The sequence below is a fragment of the Felis catus genome, chromosome C1 (assembly GCF_018350175.1).
Source record: "Felis catus isolate Fca126 chromosome C1, F.catus_Fca126_mat1.0, whole genome shotgun sequence".
In the NCBI taxonomy this organism is placed as follows: Eukaryota; Metazoa; Chordata; class Mammalia; order Carnivora; family Felidae; genus Felis; species Felis catus.
The window spans coordinates 212,181,646-212,205,822 of NC_058375.1; the positions used below are offsets into that span (position 1 = coordinate 212,181,646).

General features: G+C 39.0%; 1 protein-coding gene across 18 annotated transcripts in view; it reads right to left on the bottom strand.

Moving 5' to 3' along the window:
* Positions 1-24,177, bottom strand: part of TRIP12 (thyroid hormone receptor interactor 12) — a 140,117-nt gene that overhangs the window by 87,580 nt on the left and 28,360 nt on the right. For all 18 annotated transcript variants that reach the window (XM_019838808.3, XM_019838807.3, XM_023259785.2 and 15 more), the window contains exon 2: positions 12,724-12,870. In XM_019838808.3, coding sequence (XP_019694367.1) covers positions 12,724-12,821 — 98 coding nt within the window. In that variant the 5' untranslated portion in view covers positions 12,822-12,870. The remainder of the gene's footprint in view (positions 1-12,723; positions 12,871-24,177) is intronic.

The following is a 24,177-nucleotide window of genomic DNA, read 5'->3' on the forward strand; positions in this document are numbered from 1 at the left end:
ATTAAAGCTCAGAATACTGTAAAGTAAATCTCCATAAAATAATAACACCTAATCTAGCATACCCAATCAGAATATCACAGTATTCAGCACTAAACAAGCCTTGATGCCTTTTAGCTCATTTCAACAACTCCCCGATTTATCAGACCTTAATGCTCAACATTAATCTTTATTAAAAAGCATAATCTAAGACCCAGTAAAATTTATATCCACGATAAATCAAATTTGCAAGAATAACGCAGTAAAATTCATGACAAAATCTTTTTGATAGCACCAGAATGAGCCCATTTAGTAAAATACAACCCAAGGATAGGCAGATAAATGGGTGGGTGTGTATGTTCAGGAGCTTTTATATCATCCTATGGATATTCCTGAGGAAAAAGCTTACTTTCTGCAAAATCTAAAAATAATCGGGCTAATGGTGAAAATAAGATTAGGCATAGTGCACTCAAACCTATGTTATTTTATGATCACATTCCTAACAAAAACATCACCAACTTTAAAGATTAAATCTCCCCTAACATTTGCACCAAATAATCACAGTTGGTCCACTCTTTGGGATCTTATATTTGCGCTTTCTCCTTTCGAGTGTGAATTTTTAGACATTTTCTCTTAAGACCAGCTTCAACAAAATTAAAAAAATACAATTCCGGGGGAGACATTCCTTTTTCTCATTTTCTTCCTTTATAAACACAGGAGTAAATGGTTTTGAGCTTCCTTAGAGTGTTTAACCAGGCAAAGTGTGGTGGTTCTAGAAGTCACTGAAATAGCACTTCCTGCAAATGAATTCTTTAAATCATTTCTGTAAGATTTTTAAGCTTTTTCATAAGATCTTCATAAATAACCAAATCTTCCACTTTAATTGAAAGGCTATCCCATTTCAGTCCATATATTACCACTGGAGGAAATACTGCCTATGAGCCAACAGTGCTTCCACATTATATTGACATCATTTCCCTATTTAGCAAGTGTGTAAGGGCCAGATCACATTAAACAAACCCAGCTGACAAGAGAACAGACCAATCAACTCTGGGTTATGCGCTTCCAAGACTCAAATGCCTCTTGTTGCCTTTTAGGAAAATCATAGTGACTGCCCCTTTCTAGATACTTTAATTTACTTTTACTGCTATTTACTAAAATAGTTGGTAGTCCAAAGAGTTAAAAACCATCTCTAATCCAGAGGGCATCTAAGAAAGGGCAAAATCTTGTATCACAGAGCTCTTCTTCTCTTAATGGTAGATAAAATGAGTGGCTAGTTACAAGTAGTTAATACATCACGTCTTAAATTTTGTCTGAAATTACTTTTCGTGCCAGACATATTCACAATTCAAATACATGTACATACTACCAAACAAATTATTCGGGGCTTCATTAAATCTCAAATGTTTTTTGTGTGTATACAGACACACATGCATTTTTATGCCTTTATATTTTATATACACAATTAACATCATAATTTTGTCTTCTGAAAATTAAATGTTTTGTTTATAATGTTCATAAATTAAATGCATGTTTTAAATAAGTCACTGATTTGCAATCATCAGGCTGGAAAGTTCAGTTAAAGCACTTTAAACAAAAAGCTCACTAATGTTCTCAGCAAAATGCACTGTTTTTCTATTCTGATCACAAAATGGAAGCTGATTAGTCTGACCAGTGTTCCCATGTTTAGTTATGGCAAAAATGCCAGCCTAATGGATTCTGTAATTTACGGTAAAGAACTCCTTATTTATCTCATAAAACAATGTTTTAAACATCACTGGCTCTCCCCTCTAGGGAACATTTTGAAAACATGTTAGGGAACAGGGTGTTACTGCCATTTAGCGAGTGTGGACCTAGAGGTAAAAGATGCCAGCCATGCAAGTATACAGAACAGCAGGACCCCATGAAAGACTGTCCCATGACCCAGACCACAAGTAGCCTTGGTAATATATGAAAACCTTAGGAGAAAACTTGAAATCTGGCCATGATATAGGTAAAATAGATGCTCATAACTTCTCGGCTTCTATTCGTTTTGCATGGTTTTTATATACCATTTCTCCAGTTATCCATGGGAATCAACAGAAGATTACCTTTTGGCAGCTCTACCATGGGTCATGTATCATTCTGAAGAAGCCTACAAAGAAAATGCTGCTTATGGCATTTAAGCATGTTCCTGTAGCTGTCACATTTCAATAAATTCAGACGCAGATGCAAGCGTCTGAAAACAGTGCCATCTTGTGTCAAGGCACCCAAGCATTTACCTACTGAGATCTTATTTATTATCTTGAAATTAAGAAACACAAAATATCTGTCTAAACAGTTTAGAAACATAAAATGTTTCTAAATATATAAAACATAACGTAAAAATAAACAAGTAGAAGGAAAACAACTGATAAACAAAAGCGGCATCATAATAAAGAGGTTTACATTATATGATACACATTACAGAGTGGGAGGGAGCACTAGATGGGACGGGACGGAGGTGAGAACTACTGGAACAAACTACTCATTTCAACAGATTTGTCAGGTTTGCCAACTCAAATATATGCAAGTCATGACAAGGCATATAAATATGGATAACACACAGTCTAGTTCCTGTCCTCAAAGAGGTCAGTGCCTCATAAAACAAAGTGATCTACCAGATGCTATTAAGTTCTCAACAAAGGGAAAAATTACTTCTAGGAGGAGAATATAGGCTTTATAGACTACATGGCATTTAAACCACACCCCGAAGAATGAAAAGCTGAAGAAAAAGAATGTTCGAGTCAAGCGCAGAGTATAGGGAAAGGCAGAGGCAGGAAAACATGAAACCCACATGGCACCTGGCAAATGATAAGAATTTCCCGGAGCACAGTGCTACATTAGGAAACAAGGTTGAAAGGACAGGCCAGGGTTTAAATGCCTTGTCAAAGGATCTAGATTTTGTCCTTAGTAAGGCTGGCACTAGGAGATTGACAGAGTTGGAAACAGTGAGGCAAAAGCAAAATTTCTGTATGTTCAACTACCCAGGGTATACTAAGGACAGGTGAGTAAACAGAAGTACTTACTTCACTGTGTAACAAGAACAAGGTAGAAGGACTGCATGTAATTAAAACTGTGGAAAAAGACGGCCCACAAAAGGGAACATACAGCTCATTATACTTGCACCGTTTCCCCCACCACCACCACCATTTTACAAAGTAGTTGGGTAAGGAGTATAAAAACTAAGATAATCCAAAGTAAATTAGTCATTAGTGATAGATGAGTGATGCAGTATTGAGTATTTCATAGCTAGACTGGCTTTTATAACAGAGTAAAACTTATTAAGACCACCCCAGAACACATACATTTAAAGGTATGACTATATGATAAACATTAATTTTTTTAACTGTGTTATCCAACTTAATTCTCAGATGACACTCAAGGCAGGTCTATTTCCATTTTAAAGATGTAGGAGGGGCGCCTGGGTGGCGCAGTCGGTTAAGCGCCCGACTTCAGCCAGGTCACGATCTCGCGGTCCGTGAGTTCGAGCCCCGCGTCGGGCTCTGGGCTGATGGCTCAGAGCCTGGAGCCTGTTTCCGATTCTGTGTCTCCCTCTCTCTCTGCCCCTCCCCCGTTCATGCTCTGTCTCTCTCTGTCCCAAAAATAAATAAACGTTGAAAAAAAAAAAAATTAAAAAAAAAAAAAAAAAAAGATGTAGGAAATGAGGCTTGCACAAAATCACCCAGTCCCTAGGCAAGGAAAGGTACAACTGAACCCAGGCATTCTGACTCTCTCAATCTGAAACCTGGCAGCTGTACCTAGGGACTCAGGGGGAAAAGTAAAAGGCCTATATCCATAGCTATGAAGTTTTTTCCTTCAGCTTCAGAGCTGGTACCTCTGTCCCTAATTGTATACATGTCAGATTAAATGGCTTAAGGTTTTACAGATGATATGTGAGAAAAATGGAAGAAAAGATGTCAAAAAAGGAGACCTCCTGCTTTCTTTTGCTTTCCCTATTACCAAAAAACTGCCTTCCATAGGTGATGCTAAACTTGCTGTTCAACTATTGAAGAAGCTTTTGTATATATTCATTTTTTCATTCACACTAACACTCTTCTAGGAATGCATTCCGATATGGAGAAAACATGTATGAAAACTGGTGTGAACATCAGATTCCCTCATATTGAGGGACAGAAGGATCAGAGCAAAGCCTCAGTAAGGATAAGAAATAATCTACAGCAGCTGACATCTTACAGGTTCCCAATATGCTTATGATACGACCTTTTTTTTATGATGTGACTTTTAAACAAAATCTCACAGTTGGTGAATAAAGCAAGATACCTATACTGCAAAGAAAGTTAGCAAAACACATGAGATATTACCCTGTTGGTCCAAGAAAGAACTTAACACGGGTAACTATTAAGAATCCAATGTGTTGGGGGAACCTGGGTGGCTCAATCGGTTAAGCGTCCAACTTTGGCTCAGGTCATGATCTCACGATTCTTAAGTTTAAGCCCCACATGGGGCTCTGTGCTGACAGCTCAGAGCCTGGAGCCTACTTCAGATTCTGTGTCTCCCTCTGTCTCTGCCCCTGCCCTTCTCATGCTCGGTCTCCCTCTCTCTCAAACACACACACACACCCACACACACACACACTCCACTGTGCCTAACTTCCAACTACAATAAAGTAGCTTCTGTTCCTCTTCAGACCAAGGCAACCATGCCAGTGTTTAACACAACCTTGTAAGGGTGCCTGGGTGGCTCAGTTAAGCATCTGATTTTGGCTCAGGTCATGAACTCATGGTTCATAAGTTCGAGTCCCGCGTTGGGCTTTCTGCTGTCAGTCACAGAGCCCACCTCGGATCCTGTCCCCCCCCCCCCACTTGTGCTCTTTCTCTGTGTTTCTCAAAATAAACAAATAAACTTAAACAAAACAAAACACACTACCACAACCCTGTAAACCTTGCCTCCAAAGGTTGTCCAAAGGCATGATGGGACAGACAGGCCTTCTCAGCATTACCAAAGCATCACTAGAAGTGAAAAAGTATATGCAAATATGGTTCTGTGGCTGAAACTCAAGAGTATCTAATTACAGCAGTAAGATTCACCATTATTAAAAGAAGCAAGTTAGCAAGTTACCTGGCTAACTCTATATACATGTTTATAAAAGTGGTTTCAATTTGGTCCTAAGAAACAATGAGGTCATTTTCACACCACATTAACTCCGTCTCTCTTTAATGTTCTCCTCCTCCCAAAGAAGATAAAGCTTGAACTTCCATCTGCCTCAGCAAAGGTCAGGATAAAAAAAAGAATAGGAAAATGGTATCCATACTGGTTGAGTAGGAGAATGAAGAAAACATACCAGACGCATGGCTATGTTGCACCAAGTAGAATAGAGGGGAACGAAGGGTCTGTTGTAGACATGGGAGGAAGAATGAAAAATGTTTCAAGGGCCTCTGACAGCTATAATGTGCCGTTTACAAATACCCCATTTCTCCTCTGAGCGGAACACACGGTGCGGGGGCACTTGCCGAACTACTTGGAAGTTATGTGCAGCCGCATAACTTGCTCTGTCAAGGGAACGTGAGTGGAAATGAAACCCTTCTGGGGGAAGCCTTGGAGAGTCGGAGAGCAATTCAGTGTGCTCTCTTGTCAGAGCAATGCTACCCGAGTACCGAGTGCCCAGACTCCGCGAGCAGGGCCTGCAGCTGACCCAAGATGGCATGTCCGCTGGCGGCTCGATTGTCACCTATACGGATTACCGAGCTGTGTGCTCCCGCGGCAGGGTGCTCCAGCCCACCCTGTTACACAGCCCATTTCGACCGTGCCCTATTTCAGTTCTTCCTTCACTGCAGTCAATCACCTTCGCATGACCTTTCCCATAAAAGGCAGTCCTATCTCTGGGCCTAGAAATGCCAAGAAAGTAAACCTTCTTATTTGGAGCCCATACCAGTATTTGTTGAACACCTACCACTTAAGAGCAAAGTAACAAGTGACATAAAAAATTACAAATACAATCCACGCCCTGCAACTAATGACACCACGTGTCAAGTAGAGAGAGACAAATATAGCTGACATGTAACACCTGCTTTGCAACTGCTTCTTCAATTCAGCCTTCAGAGGCCAAATCAATGAGGTCATCCCTAGAAATGTTTCTCACCTGACTCTAATAATCACCTGCACGCCCATTTCCCCCACTGAGTTGGAACAGCTTATAACAAAGGCTATTCTACTCTCAGTTTGATAACTACCAGCCAGCATGAGGCTTACTAGCATGGTGTTCTACAAACGAATGAGAATGACCTTACACTGAGTTGGGCTTACAAGTACATTAAGGCAGGACAGGACTCCTTAAAGCCAAAAGAGGCTTGATTGAAATAATGCACACACATCTCCAGATTGAACACAATAGCTAATCAACCAAACCTAGAGAAGGCAAGAGTCTACACAGCTCTCAAGAACTAAAAGACTGAAACTTCACAGAACTTTAATACACACATACTAATATATTTGTTTTTCTCTGTCTGTTCATCTTCTCCCCTAACGCAGGAGATGTGCAGTTGGCTACTTCAGATTCGCATCTTCTCTTTACTACCAGGAAAGAGAAAGCGTCCAGTCTGAATCATGTGACCGCCCCAGCCCCATCAATGAACTCAGAAAGATGGGAGAGTTGCAGATTCTCCCAGCTTTGGCAAAAGGCTGGCCGGCGCTGGCGATGGACAGTCAAGAGCTGAGTTAAGATCATGTTGGAAAAGAATAACTAGGGGCGCCTGGGTGGCTCAGTTGGTTAAGTGTCTAACTTGGTTCAAGCTCAGGTCATGACCTCATGGTTTCGGGAGTTCGAGCCCCAAGTCAGACTCTGTGCTGACAGTGGAGAGCCTGCTTGGGATTCTGGTCTCTCCCTCTCTCTCCACCCCTCCCCGGCTCACCCTGTCTCTGTTGCTCTCAAAATAAATAAATAAAACTTAAAAAAAAACAACAACAAAAACAGAATAAGTACCATTCAAAACACATGGGTGAAGAACTGAGGGAGATCATTCAACAAAAGAGGGTTACTGTGACAAGAGGGGCTCATGTCAGCTGAATGCTTTAAAGGTCAGTTCTCCTGTACAGTGGTACAAAGGGGGATTAACAAACTTATTGGTATGCTTATGCCAAAAAATATTCTCAAACAAAAAAATATTTTCATTCAGATCTCATTCCTCAAACCTGAACATCTGTCCAATGTTTAACCTTGTTAGTATAAAAACACCAAGAAAATTAATGTGATTTTTTCATTATTAAATTAACAGAAAAATGCACAGTGAAAATAACATGAATAGAATGATGAGAAAAAGCACTCTTTTTCCTGATGGTGATAAGTAAATGGGTTAAAAAAACTTATGTGAAACAAATTGACTGTAAAAAAAAAAAACAAAACAAAAAAACTCCCTTTGACCAAGTGGAGACACCTGAGGGGCGCCTGGGTGGCTCAGTCAGTTATGTATCCAACTCTTGATTTCAGCCCAGGTCACGATCTCAGGGTCATGGGATGGAGCCTATACTGAGTATGCAGCCTGCTTAGGAGTCTCTTTCTCCCTCCCTCTCCCGCTCCTGTTCTCTTAAAAAAAAAAAAAAAAAAAAAAAAAAAAAGAGACACCTGAAATACAAACATTTAAGCCTACGCAGAAATTTTGCCCATTACAACCATTTAACTATCCAAAAACTAAAAAGTAAATCTGGAAAACATTGTATAGTGGTTCAGTAAATCATGTGGCCATTTGTAACAATTACCAAAAAAATTGTAATGATGTGAGAAAATGTTTGTTAAGATGCTGAGTTTTGAACAAAGCAGGATCCAAAACCATATTTATAGTGTAATCAGCTACATGCTAAGCTGTATTTTAAAGGCAAATAAAAACCAAAATGTTAACACAGACCTATCTCCGGATACTTATTTTTGTGCTTTTCTGTATCCATCCCACTGAAATAGATTTTTAAGTGAAACACAAATCTATTTCCTTTCTGTATAATTAACACTGGCTAAAAAAAAATCCCTGCTCTGACAATGCTAAGAAAAAGTTATAACCTATAGATCTCATAATCGAGGTTTTACTCTATAATGAATAACTAAAACTTTGAAGACAAACTTTTTTTAATGGGGCTGGGCAGGTGGAGAGGACTGGATTCAACCATTTCCTCACTCCATTAAAAAATCCGATAGAGTACAGAAAAGAACAGATCACCTATAAACCAAAAAACTACACAAGAAACGGAAAGGAAAATAATAGAGGAGGAAGTCTAGTTAATATATGGACAGAGGAGGACAGGGGAAACAGAGCAGAGAAAATAACCAGGAGATATGAAATACATCCCAAAGATCCAAATTCCTTTTAGCTTAAGAATGAATGAAAACTAGTCTCCTAAAAAGAAAGGAAACCGTAAATGACCTTGATTTGGGGGATGGGCAGGACCGGTCACAGGAAGGACACTATGCAAACAGCCTAATGCAAGTCTGAAAGAAAACAGTGAATAAAAAAATGAATGCATTTAAAAATTCTAGGAGGGAAATACTGCTACTGAAGTCCTCAACTGAATGAGTGGAGGTTTTTCCATTATACATACTTCATACCCTCTTCCAAGTCCTTCATCATAGGAACTGAGCGGTTTGTGCAGTAAAAACAGTTTGGAGTGACGAAAATAATCACTGACTTAGAGTCAAGTGGTTGGAAATTAGGTCCTGACTCTACATACTAGTTGTAGAATGCTGAGCAAACTACCACATTCAGAGAACAGGGGTTACCTACTTATTAGCAGAGCTCCTCTGAGTCTCTACTAAAAGAAGGCGTATAAAAACATTTGGGAGCACTCCACCGGGGCACTATTGTAGTGGCTGCTCTTGTGCCCATCAGCTGAAATGCTGCACCGCTATGAATACATTTTCAAGACCACGTCTATTTTTGAGTCAAAAGCCTAATAGCAGCATTTTACTCAGGAAAGCTGATCAACAGGAGTCAGCTAAAGAGAACGAAAATACAGTTGTAACTGCTCCCTCCCAATTTATCCCCATCTTCTCTGTCTCCCCCAAATCGAAAGAGAGGTTTCTTAGAGGTTAGTTCCCTTCTAGTATAGCACAGTCTACGAGGGCTTCCAATGTCATTCTGGGCTTCGATGAAAAGGTCCTTTCCAGGTTCAAGATTCTATCATGAGCAAAGAATCAAGCTGAGAGGGGAAAATAAAATTCAAATGAACAAATTTGCATTCTTAGTCAAACTGGTTCAGACTTTTTTGGCTAACAGTCTAAATTTATACGTCATAGTCATTAATTACACTTATCCACATAAAAAGAGGAAAAATATATCTATTCAGAGTTATTACTGAATTATGGTATAGCCACACAATGGAACATAAAGACTTTAAAAGTCATGTTTTTAAAACAATTTTAAGGACACAGAAAATGACACAAATGATTCTGGGTTTCTAAAACGGGGGGGGGGGGGGGGGGGGGAGGAACTGGCCCTCCTCTGTGTGCTAATTTTCTGGGGAAATGTTTTTTGAAGATATGTGAAAGTTGAAATTGTAAAAACAGAAATGGGCTACATTATGGAAAGAGAGAAGGGATTAAAGTATAAAAACCCTAAGTATACTCTGCTTTATTTTCTTCAGCATGTTTTCTGCCATTCCAAACACATTTTTTTTTCCAAGCACATTTTTAAATTCTACACTTATCCTTCACAACTGAGTTACAGGTTTTTTTTCAACGTTATTACTAAAGTATGGCTGACAAATCATATTAATTTCAGGTGTGCAACAGTCATTTGACAGGTCTACACATGACTCGGTGCTCACCATAGTTAGGTGTGGTCACCATCTGTCACCATATATTACAATATTACTGACTATATTTTCTCTATGCTGTCCTTTTCACATCTGTGACTTATTTTAATACTGAAAGTTTGTACCTTTAATCCCCTTCACCTATTTCACCCATCCTGCCACCCACTCCTCTCCTCTCTGGCAACTACCAATTTGTTCTCTGTATGAGTCTGTTTCTGTTTTTTGTTTGTTGGTTGTTTTTTTTAGATTATACATATAAGTGAAAGCACATGGTAGTGTCTTTCTCTGACTGACTTAATTCACTTAGCATGATTCCCTCTAGGTCCATCCATGTTGCTGCAAATGTCAAGATCTCATTCTCTTTTATAGCTGAGTTATATTCCATTGTACATATATACACCACATCTTCTGAATCCATCATTCTAATGATGGGTGCTTAGGTTGCTTCCGTATTTTGGCTATTACAATGAACACAGGGATGCATGTTTGGAATTAGTGTTTTTGTTTTCTTGGGGCAAATACCCAGCAAGAGAATTACTAGACTGCATGGTAATTCTATTTTTAATTTTCTGAGGAACTTACATACTGTTTTCCACAGTGGCTGCACCAACTGAACTAATCATTGACAGACTTAAAGCAAATAAACTATAGCAAAAATGTGCCATTCTACAAATAAGTAAGAGTTCTATCTTGATTACAACTTTATCTTAGTTCTTTAAACCAATACATCTTAATAACTAATATTAACCATTTCCATTTCTATTTCTTGCTCATATTTTTAAAATACATTAATACAATAAAATAGTTAACACCAATGGGTAGAAAAAGATAAAGGCACTGAAAACATCGCTGTGGATTTTAGAACCAGCGTACTATGTGAGACACCAAACTGTCCCTCACGTGCAAGAGTCCAATAGAACCTGAGTATTACTACATAAAACTGCAGTTGTTCAAAAGGTAAAAGTTACTGATTTTTTTTCTGCTTTTTAAAAAAATCTCTACATGGGGCTCGAACTTACGACCCCAAGATCAAGAGTCATGTGCTCTCCCGACTGAGCTAGCCAGGCACCCCCAAATTGGTACAGGTTATTTACGTGTAAACACAAGCACATATAAGCACATATATATACATATATATGTATATATACATGTATATATATATATATATACATGTATATATATATATATATGTATATATGTATATATATGTATATATATAGCAATAAAGAAGACGAAGGAAAAACATGCCAGTGTTAACAGCGTAAGTCAGAAGTGGATTGTGGAATTATGGTTTTTTCCTTTATACTCTTCTTATTCTCTAAATTCACTAAAATTAACATGCCATGCTTTACAATGGGGGAAGGATATTTTTTAATCAACAGAAAATAAAGTGTCGCCACTCCAACGAATAATATGGTTGTAAAATAAAGCAAAAAACAATTTCAGAACAGAACTCTGCACACTAAGCGTTGTGCTCGCAATGTAACATACTACAGATTGCTGATGTTAACCAACAGCCCTATGAAACAGATCTCCCCACTGCGTGGGGAGGTGTCCTAAACTCCGAGGTGTCCTAAAAGATACAACAAAGGACACGCAGCTATTTAATGGCAGAGGCAGTAATTTCACACAATGCTGTCCTCGTCCAAAGTCCATATGCTCACCTACTAAAAGAGCCTGATGTCAGCAGGATCGGTTTCAATATATTCCTTACATGTGACATTTAAAAACTTTCCTTATAGGGGCACTGGGTGGCTCAGTCGGTTAAGCGTCCGACCTCGGCTCAGGTCATGATCTCACGGTGCGTGGGTTCGAGCCCCATGTCAGGTTCTGTGCTGACAGCTCAGAACCTGGACCTACTTCGGATTCTGTGTCTCCCTCTGTCTCTGCCCCTCCGCTGCTCACGCTCTCTCTCGTTCAAAATAAATAAATAAATAAATAAAACATTAAAAAAAAGTTTTTTAGGGGCGCCTGGGTGGCTCAGTCGGTTAAGCGGCCGACTTCAGCTCAGGTCATGATCTCGCGGTCCGTGAGTTCGAGCCCCGTGTCGGGCTCTGTGCTGACAGCTCGGAGCCTGGAACCTGTTTCAGATTCTGTGTATCCCTCTCTCTGACCCTCCCCCGTTCATGCTCTGTCTCTCTCTGTCTCAAAAATAAATAAACGTTAAAAAAAAAATTTTTTTTTAAAGTTTTTTATAATTTGCTAGACAATATACACATGGTAGTGTCTCCAAATGTTGTGTCAGATAATCGTATCAGAACCTTGCCATGATTTATTGCAAGCTAAACATGGATTGGAGAGGAAGGCTTTGCAAGTGAGGTTCTGAGTATTTTATACATACAATGACAGTCCCTGGCTAAATCAGACAAGGAATTTTCCATTCCACAGAATGCATCTGATTCTTCACACTACCCCCCTAGGCAAGTACTCTAACTGAAAAACCTGCGAAACACCATACCACTGAGAAAACAAGAATGGAGAGGCCCACAAAGTCAGACTGCCTCACCAGCCTGTCGGTACCCACACACTGGCAAAAAATAAAATGGGGAAAAGACTCAAAAGCTAGTTATCAGAACTCAAGGTCTTAAAACAAACGAAGCTTCCTTTCAATAAAGTAAATAAGACCTGCATAAAGAAAAGGTACCACAAACGATCGAAAGACACGCTGTAGCATGTTTAAGAGAGTGAGGAGAAAGGGCAAGCACAACAGGACATACCATATGCTAACGACCCTTGAATCAGATTTCTGATAATGTCAGTGACTGGCAACTATTTTTTGAGCCTAGCGCATTTGGAAAATGATGAAAGAACTGCTTTGAATTCCAGTTTTGTTTGTGTTACTTGGCTCAAAAAATTAGGAAAAAATTACCCATTTGCAGTGAACCATTTAATTTTCTGTCCTCAAAATGAGGTTTTTAAAAAGTATTTTTTTTTCAGCACTTACTTTTCAAATTACCATCCAATACATACCTTCCTCCTATCGAGTCGTCTTGTGGTTGGGCCCCGGCAGTGTTCCTCTGTGAACGTCGCAGTGACCCCCCTGGATTGTTATTAGGCCGGTTGGACATTGGCACCTCTCTCTTGAAGGGACATACCCTTTCTAGACACTACCATTCACTGAAAAGAAAAATGAGAAAAAATTATCAGCTATATGTGGTACACCACAGAAACCAGATAAGGGGCAACAAAGATGAAGGGGACATTTCAGGTCAGCAATTTATACGGCCAAACTGATGCTACATTGTCTTATCTGAAATCTGATTAATGTCATATAAGATGGCAAGAATATACCAAATTCAAGGCATGTGGTCCAGAGCCCAGCACATAAAATTAACATAGATTTCTCATGGAACACCCAGGAAATTCTCAATTCAAAGAAAACAGGGCACAAGCAGAAATTTGTCTTTGCTTCTCCATTTCTTATAGTGTGTAAGAAAGGGCACTACACCCAGCATCAGAACACTCTGGCTCAAGTCCTGTGACAGAACAGGTATTAAAGGGGTCTGTCTGCCTTTGTACAAATCAGAGCCTCTAGCCTCCAACTCCTCAGCCACAGAATAAACAACATGTCATGCCTACTTCACAGTATTGCTGTGAATAACAAATGACATCATAAATGCAAAGGAAACTGTAACACTATGGAGAAATGAGGAGAAAGGGGCTGAAGTCCAGTGAACTAAGAAATGGTCCCAGATATCCTGGATTTCAACATTAGCTGTGCTGGCTGTGACCTTGGACAAGACACTTAATCTCTCGATTTCTTTTTACCTCTTCTGTGAAATCAGTATATCACCTATCCCACAGAGTTGTTAGCAATACAATATTGAGAACATAATTCACAAATATAACAATTTAACTCGAAACACAGTTCTTAATCCATGTGAACTTTCTATTAGAAATTTATTATGTAGAAAAAATGCTGATACCCAAAGAAAATCAAGTTAACTGATAAACAGGCCCTTATCACCATCATAGAAAGAACCACAATTTGTGTAAATCAAATCTTCACAATTTTTCTTAAGCCTCCAGTCAAACTCCAACTAGAGTTCTTTCATTCTGTTTACTGGGAAGGGAAAAGAACGCATGTGACATCACAGGACACAGTGCCAAAGACAATGCAAATTACTCACGACTAAATCTATTACTGGATTTTGTTTTAAGAGCTTCCATGCTCTAGAACAAGAAGTGGGTTCTCTTTGGAGTTACATATTGACCCAATTCAGCAGCAGAAAAAGATGGTTTCTGTCACATATGCCCACATCATCATCAATATACTAAATAAACTCTGGTCAGAAAGTTCAAATTACTCATGTACTAACTGTCAATTTTGGAAAGAAAAAACAGGGAACAGTACAAAACACTGAGAGAAAGACTGAATTTACATGTATCAATGTGGAAAGATCTCCCCCAAGATATATTAGAGGGTAAACACTATAAAACTCCTGGCTGTGTGTATGCGGATTTAAAAGACTGCATATGTATCCTTATCTATTGTCTACACATTGCAAACTTAATACTGCTTGCCTTTCAGAAAGAGGACCTGGGGTCTGAGGTCTGAAATGAAAAGAGTCACTGTTGTTATCTACCATAATAAACCATAATAACAATAAACCACAATAAGCCATGAGATAGGTCACTCTAGCAGAGTAGTTAGAAATGCACGGCTCTCGGCTCCCAAGTCAAACTGCCTCTGGCTGAGTTTGAGTCCTGACTCTACGAGCAACAAGTTGTGTGGCCTTGTACATACACTTCTCTGCTTCAGTCTACCAAATGGGGATAAAGAACTTACCTCATAGAGCAGCTGGGAGGACTAAGTGACAAATCCACGCAAACCACTTACCACGGTGCCTACGCTATTCCGAAGGCTCAGTACATATTAACTATTACTCTTATTACTATAGATGCTTATCGCAAATAAATAGGACCCTTGTGGCCAAATAATGCATTGGGGGAAACTTCATAAAAACCACTATCAAGGTGAGTCTTACATTTCTAGAGATAAGAGTTTCAAAGTGAATTCTGCTATAAACACAATCAATAGTGCTTTTAAGTAAGGATTAATTACACAATAACCTGAGAAGTTTTGTCAAAATATGAACGCCCAGCTTCTGCCCTCAGAGATTCTGATTCTGTGGGGACAAGGACCGGAAACATTTTAAAAGACCTCTCCTGGCAGTACCGCACCCGCGAACAACCGCACCCTATTCAGGAATTAAGCAAAAGCCATTCTATCTCAGGATTCGCCCGAGAAGCTTTACTAATTCAAACATCACAGTGCCATTTCACTTGGACCCTCAACAGCATGGAAACAAGAGAAGAGCAAGCTACTGCTGCCTTCACTTTGAAAAGCAAAGAAGACTGTTAGTGACCAAGACTGGTAGGTCTCACTAGCCTACCTCCCGCTCTGAAATGCACACTGTAGGTCACGGGATGTTAAGTCATTCAAAGGGATGGAAGCGACACTGGTCATTCGGACCCACAGTTACCGAAGGCGCCTTAACAACACTCCCGACTTCTTCCGAGTTTGTCCACCAGTACCGGTGACCGTTACCATTACCAGCCCATGGCCTGTTCACAGATAACTCTTGCTAAAGACAGAAAGGGTGGTGGCAAATAAGAAGACAGTTATTTACCCAAGTGCTAACTGTTTTTTAAGGAAAGCTGCCAGGCTCTGTTCAACTCTGGAGTACGAAACCCCAAAAAGTAAATCTATGATTAACATAAAATATATACAGGACCTCCCCCTCTGCCAGATTACCAATAAATCCAAAGCTGGAAGGGACCATCCAGGGCGACCAACTTCAACCACCCTTTACCAATCCAAAAAAGTTCAAGCCATCTGTTGAGGATCTAGTCCTCTGAATCTGACACGGAGATCTATCCCTTCCGGAGATCACCACTACCTCAACTTCAACCAAACTGAATCCTCTGGCTCCAGGTAAGAGCCCAAATATTTTCACCATACAGTGATTTTTTCCTTCTTGTTATACTCTTATGCCTACTACATTTTATTAACTAAATTTTAAAACACACACGTGTGAGTTACACCAATATAGAAACTATATCATAGCTATAATTTGTGTTTTAAGAACCTGAAATGAGTATGAACTCAAGATTCCATCTTAAAGCTGAAACTATAAGTTTTAAGTCCAACCTGTTAATAACCCTATCAAGTCCTGAAACATCCTACTCTTCTAACATACTACCTTCATTTCTGTGAAAATAATCACATAAAACCTCTGATATTAAATCCTAAAATATTCAAATAAAATAGATGGCATATAGGACTCTGACCTCAACGGGAAAAGCATAAAAACACTAATGGGTATGTTCACGACTATAAAACTCACGATGACTTTGTTCCCAGCTAAGTGGCCAACAAACTTACCCATTGTTCAGGTTAAACAGCATTTGAATTTTATGTGAAAAGTACTTAGCTCTTCAGGCAAATAGAACTCTTTCAGGAAATCCAGAATGGCATATTAATCTATACTTAAAAATGCACTCTTAAAATTTTAAAAGAAGGATATTCTTTCAAGGAAATTTCAACTGTAGTCATTCTGGAAACTGATTTCCCTCTAATTCTGCTAATTCAAAATCACAGAAAAGAGATTAAGATGGGGGGGGGGGGGAGGGAAGGAGATTAAAAAAAAAAAAAAAAGATTCAGGAGCACCTGGGTGGCACAGTTGGTTAAGCATCTCTTGAACTGCAGCTCAGGTCATGATCTCACAGTTCATGAGATCGAGCCCCACACCTGGCTCTGTGGTGACAGCACTGAGCTTGCTTGGGATTCTCTCCCTCTCTCTGCCCCTCCCCCGCTCTCTCTCTCCTCTCTCAAAATAAATAAACTTTAACAGAGAAAATAAAATGAAATAAACCAACCACTCACTTAGTGTAAAACTCAGAACACCAAGAGAAATGGATTACAAAAATTAACTTCAGGATGTAGTAGTTCTTCCTAATCAAATGGCCAAGTATGAAAGGAAAATACGAAAAGGAATACCACAGAGGTTCGTTAGTACTTATGCAGAATTTTTATCACATGAAGGACATTTGACAGACTGGAAAACCAATCTCCAACTTAGTAACCCAGAACAGTGAGCTAGCTAATTCGTAAATGTCATCACTACCTATTACCTATTTAAGAGGCGACACTGAAACTAAAAAAAGCTGCATTATTTCACAGTAAAGATGGTAACATTTTAAAAAGCTACAATGTATGTCCCACACACAACGTCTGCAGAAAAGTTTTCCCCGTCCAGAACTGACACTGAAAGTGAATCTTATTTATCTGCTGTCTCCCCCGCACCCCATTTCTTAGGCACTCTATTTAGACGTGGGCCTGCAAAGGGCACTTGGTTTGGCTTCAGATTCTGAAACTAGAGTTTAATAACACCAGTGATAAGCACAACTGCGTTAACACTTTACTCCTCTGTTTATTCTATTAAGCAAAATTTAAATGTGCCAATGAGCCTTATAAACCATTTTATTATTCCTACTTTCCAAATAAGGAAAGGGAAGTGTTACAAAATTAAGTAGCCTCTGTGTGTACGGAGTAAAGCCATGTGGACTTTCAGACTGCAGGTAACGGCATCCAGAACCGCAGATGTGAACAACTGCACATACTAGATTAAATACTAGATGAAAACAAAAAGTCCAGACTTAGGAGCAGGTATGGGAAGTTAAACATCCCAGTGGCAGTATTAAACTCCACAATAAAATGGAATAGAAGTCACCCTTGTTGACGAAAACAAAAAGCCATTTTTGCAGAAGAATGTCAAGGACTTCAAACAACACTATCTTTAATGAACAACCTTTCAGCTTCCCGAAGAGCAAGGGGTTGAGAGGTACGAGAGAGACAAAACAATCCCCGCTCACAAGGAGCAGAAATGAGGAAGAAGAGCCACGGAGTACAGGGAAAAGGGCCAAGTGACTTGAGAACTGGGTCAGCTAAGTGTCTGATTCAATGTAGGGGCATCAAACCCAATCCAGTGTTATGATGGAATACTGAATGTTGTACAACACACAAAGTAATTTCAAATTATATATTTTAACACTAGAAAATAATATTTAGTGGAAAATACAGGTTTTAAAGGGAAAACTAAAATAAAAACAATTATGGGTAATGTTTATTCCGTGCTTACCATGTACAAGGCTAAATGCTTTTTCATTTACTTTTCACAACAACCTTACCAAAAATAGGTACTGGAAATTCACTTCCTTCAAAGAAACTGTGGCACACGCTAAGTTAAAATAACCCTACCACCACAAAGCTAACAAGAAACTGGGTCAGCACCAAACACAGATTTGACCTCAAGTCCATGCTCTTTGTGACTATGTTATATGGCTGAACAAATAAAAATAATTATACATTTACCTTTTTTAAAGAGTCAAAACATTAGAGAACCATGACCTTTCCAAGCTTGGAAGATATCCAGAAGATTCTAATCCTTTCACAGTTCTTTGAGAAAATCATTGTTAACTGCCCAATCCTTAAATGAATGATCAGAAATTATACTAAATGATACAAGAGGCAATATCAAAGGTAATATTGTAAACAGAGAAGAAAAGGTGACTTAATTTTGCCCTTACTCCATTGAGAAGGCTCAGCTTAAAGAGGGCCAAGAAGGATGGCACACAGGAATGAAGAAATCACAATGGAGGAGTACTGAGTAAGTTGTCAGCGCTCAAACACGGGATCTGGGAAGAACTTGGACCTGGAAACAAATCTGATCTGTATCATGAAGGGCCTAAAAACTCAAAATTACTAGTTTAAGACCTACAGATAAGGAGGCAGATCAACTATTCAGCTACCAAACAGATCTAAGGATAGATAAATGAGGGTCTGATAACGATGGAAGGTGAAATGATGAAGAGATGGCAGTCAAAGGTTGAAACGATAAAATCTAGGCAATCAAAAAAGAGAATATGGGTCTGTGGTTATCCAACTTCAGCATGCATATGAACAGAAACACTGATCTGAAATGCCTTTCAGGTTCCTTGCTGTGGTAACAAGGGTTGAAAAGTTATCTAAAAAGTAAAGAAAGCAAATCCTTTCAGTATCAAATGAAACATTAGCAGGCTCACTTAGGAATTAATTTTCTAGAGAAGACTAGCATCAACTTTGCTATATACTATTATTTAGGGGTTCTGACAATGAATTCACAGGTTGACTTGCAGATCTGTGTCTAGTGGAAATACCACAGGAACTTCTACAGCAGCTGATAAGATAACCCCAAAGAGTGCAGCCTGTTGCCCTGTAGGACACCAGTAAACTTATTCTAAAATCCTTTATCAAATTTCCTTTAAATACGCAGTTCCCCAGACGCTTTTAAACCAGCTTTCCCTAACAGGTTCCCCTTCATTAATTAGTGAGCTGAATAAAATCTTTACTACGTGTTCATTCTATAGTTTTAAGTTCTGCTTTTAACTTCAGAAAACCATAAGAAATGGTAGTAACATTACCCAAGGAAACCAATGGGGCAAAAAAAAAGGTCTAATGTCAAACATGTCCAGTTTGAGTTATTATGTAGGATACTTAGGTGAAGAGTTCCAGCATACAGATGGAAATAAAGATCTGGAATTAAGTAGTTAAGGGTAATGTGTAGATGATAAAAATGATCAATGTGTAGAAGGTGAAACCAAGATAATCAAGGAGACTTCACTTCCTCAATAAAAAGTATGCAACAGGCCCAGGATGAAACCTTAGGAAACACCGAAATCTAAGGAAAACAGAAAAGGAAGAATTCAGATGAGAAGAATCAAAGTATGGGGGATAAACACTGAAAATATGAAACAAAAACAAAAAGTATGGGGAAAAAATCAGGAAGGTGGTATTGCAGACACTAAGTGGAATAAGATAGGCAGAAAGAACAGACACACAAGACGGAACAGTGTCCATCAGATTTGGATACTGGTGAGAGTTGTTTCTAGAAATGGAGGGGAGGAGAATGTATGACTAAGTTAAATGGACAGTAAATACTAAATGCTAGCCTATAAAGAGGACAGAGAAGAGACAGCCAACCAAGTAAGGGCAGCAGGTTTGACCAAGGCCACATGGTGTGACCTTCATTTCTAAAAAAATGTCTTGAACATGTTTATGTCATAAGGAAAAAAATTACTGAAAGGGCTGGAAACGGTGTATAGTTTACTAACAATATCCTACAGGAGAAAAACAGAATTAAGAGCATAAGCCTCAGATAAGAAAGGTACATCAATCTCCAAGGCAAGAGAAGATAAATGGAAGCAAGGAAGTACACGCCTAGCTTGACTGAATCTGTGACTAACAGGTATGAGAAAAATAAGAGAGAATGGAGATTTCAAAGAGTTTACCTAAAGTAAAACAGAGGAAGGAGCTATGGGAAAGGATGACTGCCCAGCAGCACTAAGAACGTACATGAGAGTAGAAACCATAAACTTATGTTCAATCCATACCTGATGGAATTATCTCATTTATGCAAGAGGATATCCTCATCCAAAGAGTCAACTGCTCAAGAGCCTACATCTATTTAGGGATATACAGACCTGACAGCAGAATCCAGCTCTCCAGAACGCCAGTGGAAAATATACTTTACACATGCTATTCTACTCCAAAAAATTAACCACTTTTTGCTTATTGATCTGTGGACAGCTAATCCATTTACAGAGGGGCAAATAGAATACACCTGACCCACCACGGTCTGAACTCTGAATAACTTCTATACTATACTTTCATTTACAAAGTGCAAATTAAAAACTAAAATGCCTACAACAAACCCTCGATCTTCTAAGTATCACCCAACACCTACCAACTAAATTCAAAACTGGGCACAGGAAGGGATGCCAACACCCCCATTTTACAATTGTAATATGCCTTAAGAATCTACCTTACGTGCCATCTGGCAAGAGTTCATGAGATTAATTTTGGCATTATTCTTACAAAGTATATTATTCAACAAGACTTGAGATTCACAATGGACTCTGTCAATACATTAATTAGTATATAAGAGACTCCAATATTTCTTGGGTCTAAGCACACTTGATTCAAAAGATTTTTGGACGTAACCCAGACACAGCAGTTATCTCCCAGAAAGGAGACAGCGTGGTGAAAGCTCTTCATTTCCCTTCCTGAAATCAAGCAAAATGAATAAAAGCTTAAAAACTCATAAAAAAAATCCCACGCATAATGAAGCCAGAGAAAAGTGGACTATACCCTAAATCATAGAAGACAATTCAACAGATACAATAAAATCTATACCAAAAACAGGAAAGAGGTAAAGACCATGGAGTTTTTAAAGAAGAAAAAGGTAAGAATACCTCAAGGGTTTCCATCAATGATCCTTTCCTGGAAAAAACAGAATTGCAGAGCAAGGGCAACAAAAGATCAAAGTGCCTTCTCCTTAGGGGCCAATTTCACAAGCTGCGGAACAGGAGGGAGGTGTACCTACTAAAAAGGAGGCAGGCTCGCCATTTGTGTTTAACAGCACCCTGATTAATCAGGACAAAAAACAGCCTAGAACTGGAGAGAGAAGCAGGAAAGGGAAACAGCAACTCCAAAATTAAGATCAGCTGGGGAAACAATCACCAACCCACCACGCAAAAGGTAGCACATGGGCTTTGCACTGAGATGATCTGTTCTGCTCAAAAGGAGAATGACCAAAAGCAAAACTGAAAATGAACTGCAGGGCAGAAGAAGAAATCTGAATTGGGCAAACAACTGAAGGAGACAAAAAAGGAGGACATGGGTAATAAAAGAAACAGAAGAAAAAACACTATTGTACAATGTTAAAAACAGGTTATAAAACAGAAAGACAACCTTAAGATTTTTAAAAAGGAAAATGCTCTATGCACTACAAATGGAACTACTGTCAAGATTTTGTTAAGCAAAAAAGCAGGTACAGAATGCTAGGCACAGACACATCTACATATATATTATACATGTAAATAATAACTGGCTTAAATATTACTAATAAAGAATACGTTAAAAAAAAAAAACTTTAAATCATCTACCTTGTTAGAACAGGACCCTTTGATGCCTTTCACATTCTGAACCATGTACCTATTTCCCTATTCAAAAAATTCTTCACACAATCACATATGTTGTAATTTTAACACTTAGTGGGTAAGAATAACCAGGAAAAAAAAATTAAAATACTAGCCATGTTGAGATTATTTTCTCATTTTCATTTATTTTAGTCATGTGGCCTCATTACTAAAAACTGCAGAAAAATTCAAAACGTAATTTTCAAAGGTTTCCACACCCCAGATACATGTTTATTAAAAAAAAAAAAAAAGTAATCTGTAATTCAAATCCTGTTTCCAAGTAAATGGAGTTCTTACTGCCTAAAACACAGACCACAAGGAATGACATGCTGAATCAGCCAGAGATCGTGTATCCGTCACTGCACCAAAAATCTATTTTGTGGAATACTATACTATGATCAGCCAATTTATCACAAAGAGATACAATCCAGTCCAGCTACTTCTAAAATGCAGAGCACCTCATTCCTTAATATAAATCCTGTCTTAGCTCCTATCACTTCTATAATCCTTCAAAACACTAACTACATTTAATAGAGCATTTCTTTCTTGTTGTTAAGGCCTCAAGATTATAGACTAGAGTCAGCAAGTTTCGGCCCATGTGCCCAAGATGGCTCACAGACCCAGTTTTAACAGGTCTCAATCCTGCGGGCTACCATAATTAGCCAGTCGGTGGTGGGGGTAGAAGGTCAGCTTATCACCAGCATTTTTAGTACATCCTCTTAAAGATGTTCTTTTCTACCTACCCAGGAATGAAGAGACAAAAGGGAAAGGTTATGGACCAGCTAGCCTCTAAAATCTGATTCCGCTCTCAATTTTGTAACACTCTAGCCTAACATTTTAGCTTTTCTTAAATGGGGTATATTGTGTAAATTCTTCCTCATAAAGACCTAGTAACACCACAATCAGACACAGTGATTATCAAAAGGAAAGAATTACTGAAGGAAGGAGGGAAGAATAATCAGTAAAATGCCTCTCTCCACCAGGGAAAGGAAGGGATAGGAAGATGCCCGCTGGGTAAGAATCACAGTCATTGAAAGTAAAACGCGAAGTATCCTGTAGTTTACAACAAGGTGCTCCCCATGGATAAAAACAATTTTGTTTGGTAAATGACCTTTAGAATACATGTAGTAAGGCAATTTCAGAATATTTTCTTCAATACATGTATGTTCTCATCACTGCTGCGAACTCCACCATAATAATGAAACCAGAGAGGTTAATTTATTTAAGACTGCTTGTATTAAAAAGTCTACCTAGCCTGCCTGGTAACAACAAAAAATATTTCAACACTGTGATAATCATGGATTGGTACCAACTTTTTGAAACAACAATATGTAACCTGTAATCAACAGTGTTAGATCCTGAAGCATTTTCAGGAACAAATACTACTAAGTTTGTGGTTAGGCTCAGGGAAAACAAAACTAAAAAATTTAACTCAAAAGTTGGGGAAACAAGATACAGACTAACTTTAACATAAAGCAGAAAAATGCACAGTGCCAAATTTTTGTTTAAAATTATCTATGTCACAGGAGAAAAATTAATTTAAAAAATTCTGTATGTTATAGGAATTGTATGTAAATTTGAAAATAGTCTCAGACAGTATTTTTCAAAGGTTAAAAAAAGCCTCACATTTAGAATGTCATAAACTCGGGGCGCCTGGGCGGCTCAGTCGGTTGGGCATCTGACTTCGGCTCAAGTCATGATCTCGCGGTCCGTGGGTTCGAGCCCCGCGTCGGGCTCTGTGCTGACAGTTCAGAGCCTGGAGCCTGTTTTAGATTCTGTGTCTCCCTCTCTCTCTCTGACCCTCTCTCCCATTCATGCTCTGTCTGTGTCTCAAAACTAAATAAATCTTAAAAAAAAAAAAAAAAAAAGAATGTCATAAACTCTACAGACCAGTGCTCCACATTTCTACAAACAGTAGCATTTTTACAAAACATAAGTAGGTGCTGGAGGGCCTGGGTGGCTCAGTCAGTTTAAGTGTCTGACTTTGGCTCAGGTCATGATCTCACAGTTCTTGAGTTCAAACCCCGCGTGGGGCTCTGTGCTGACAGCTCAGAGCCTGGAACATGCTTCGGATTCTGTGTCTCCCTCCTCTCTGTCCCTCACGATCGCACTCTGTCTCGCTCTCTCTCAAAAATAAACGAACATTAAAAAATTAAAAATAAACAGGTGCTAAGGACTGCCTCCATAATGAGCCAGAACACGTAACAAACCTATAACCAAGAAAAATATTAAAGCTGTTGTTCCCTGGGCGCCTGGGTGGCTCAGTCGGTTAAGCATCCAACTCTTCATCTTGGCTCAGATCATAACCTCACGGTTCATGCAATCAAGCCCGGCATCAGGCTCTGCACTCAGAGCACACAGCCTGCGTGGGATTCTCTCTCCCTCACTCTGCCCCTGCTCAT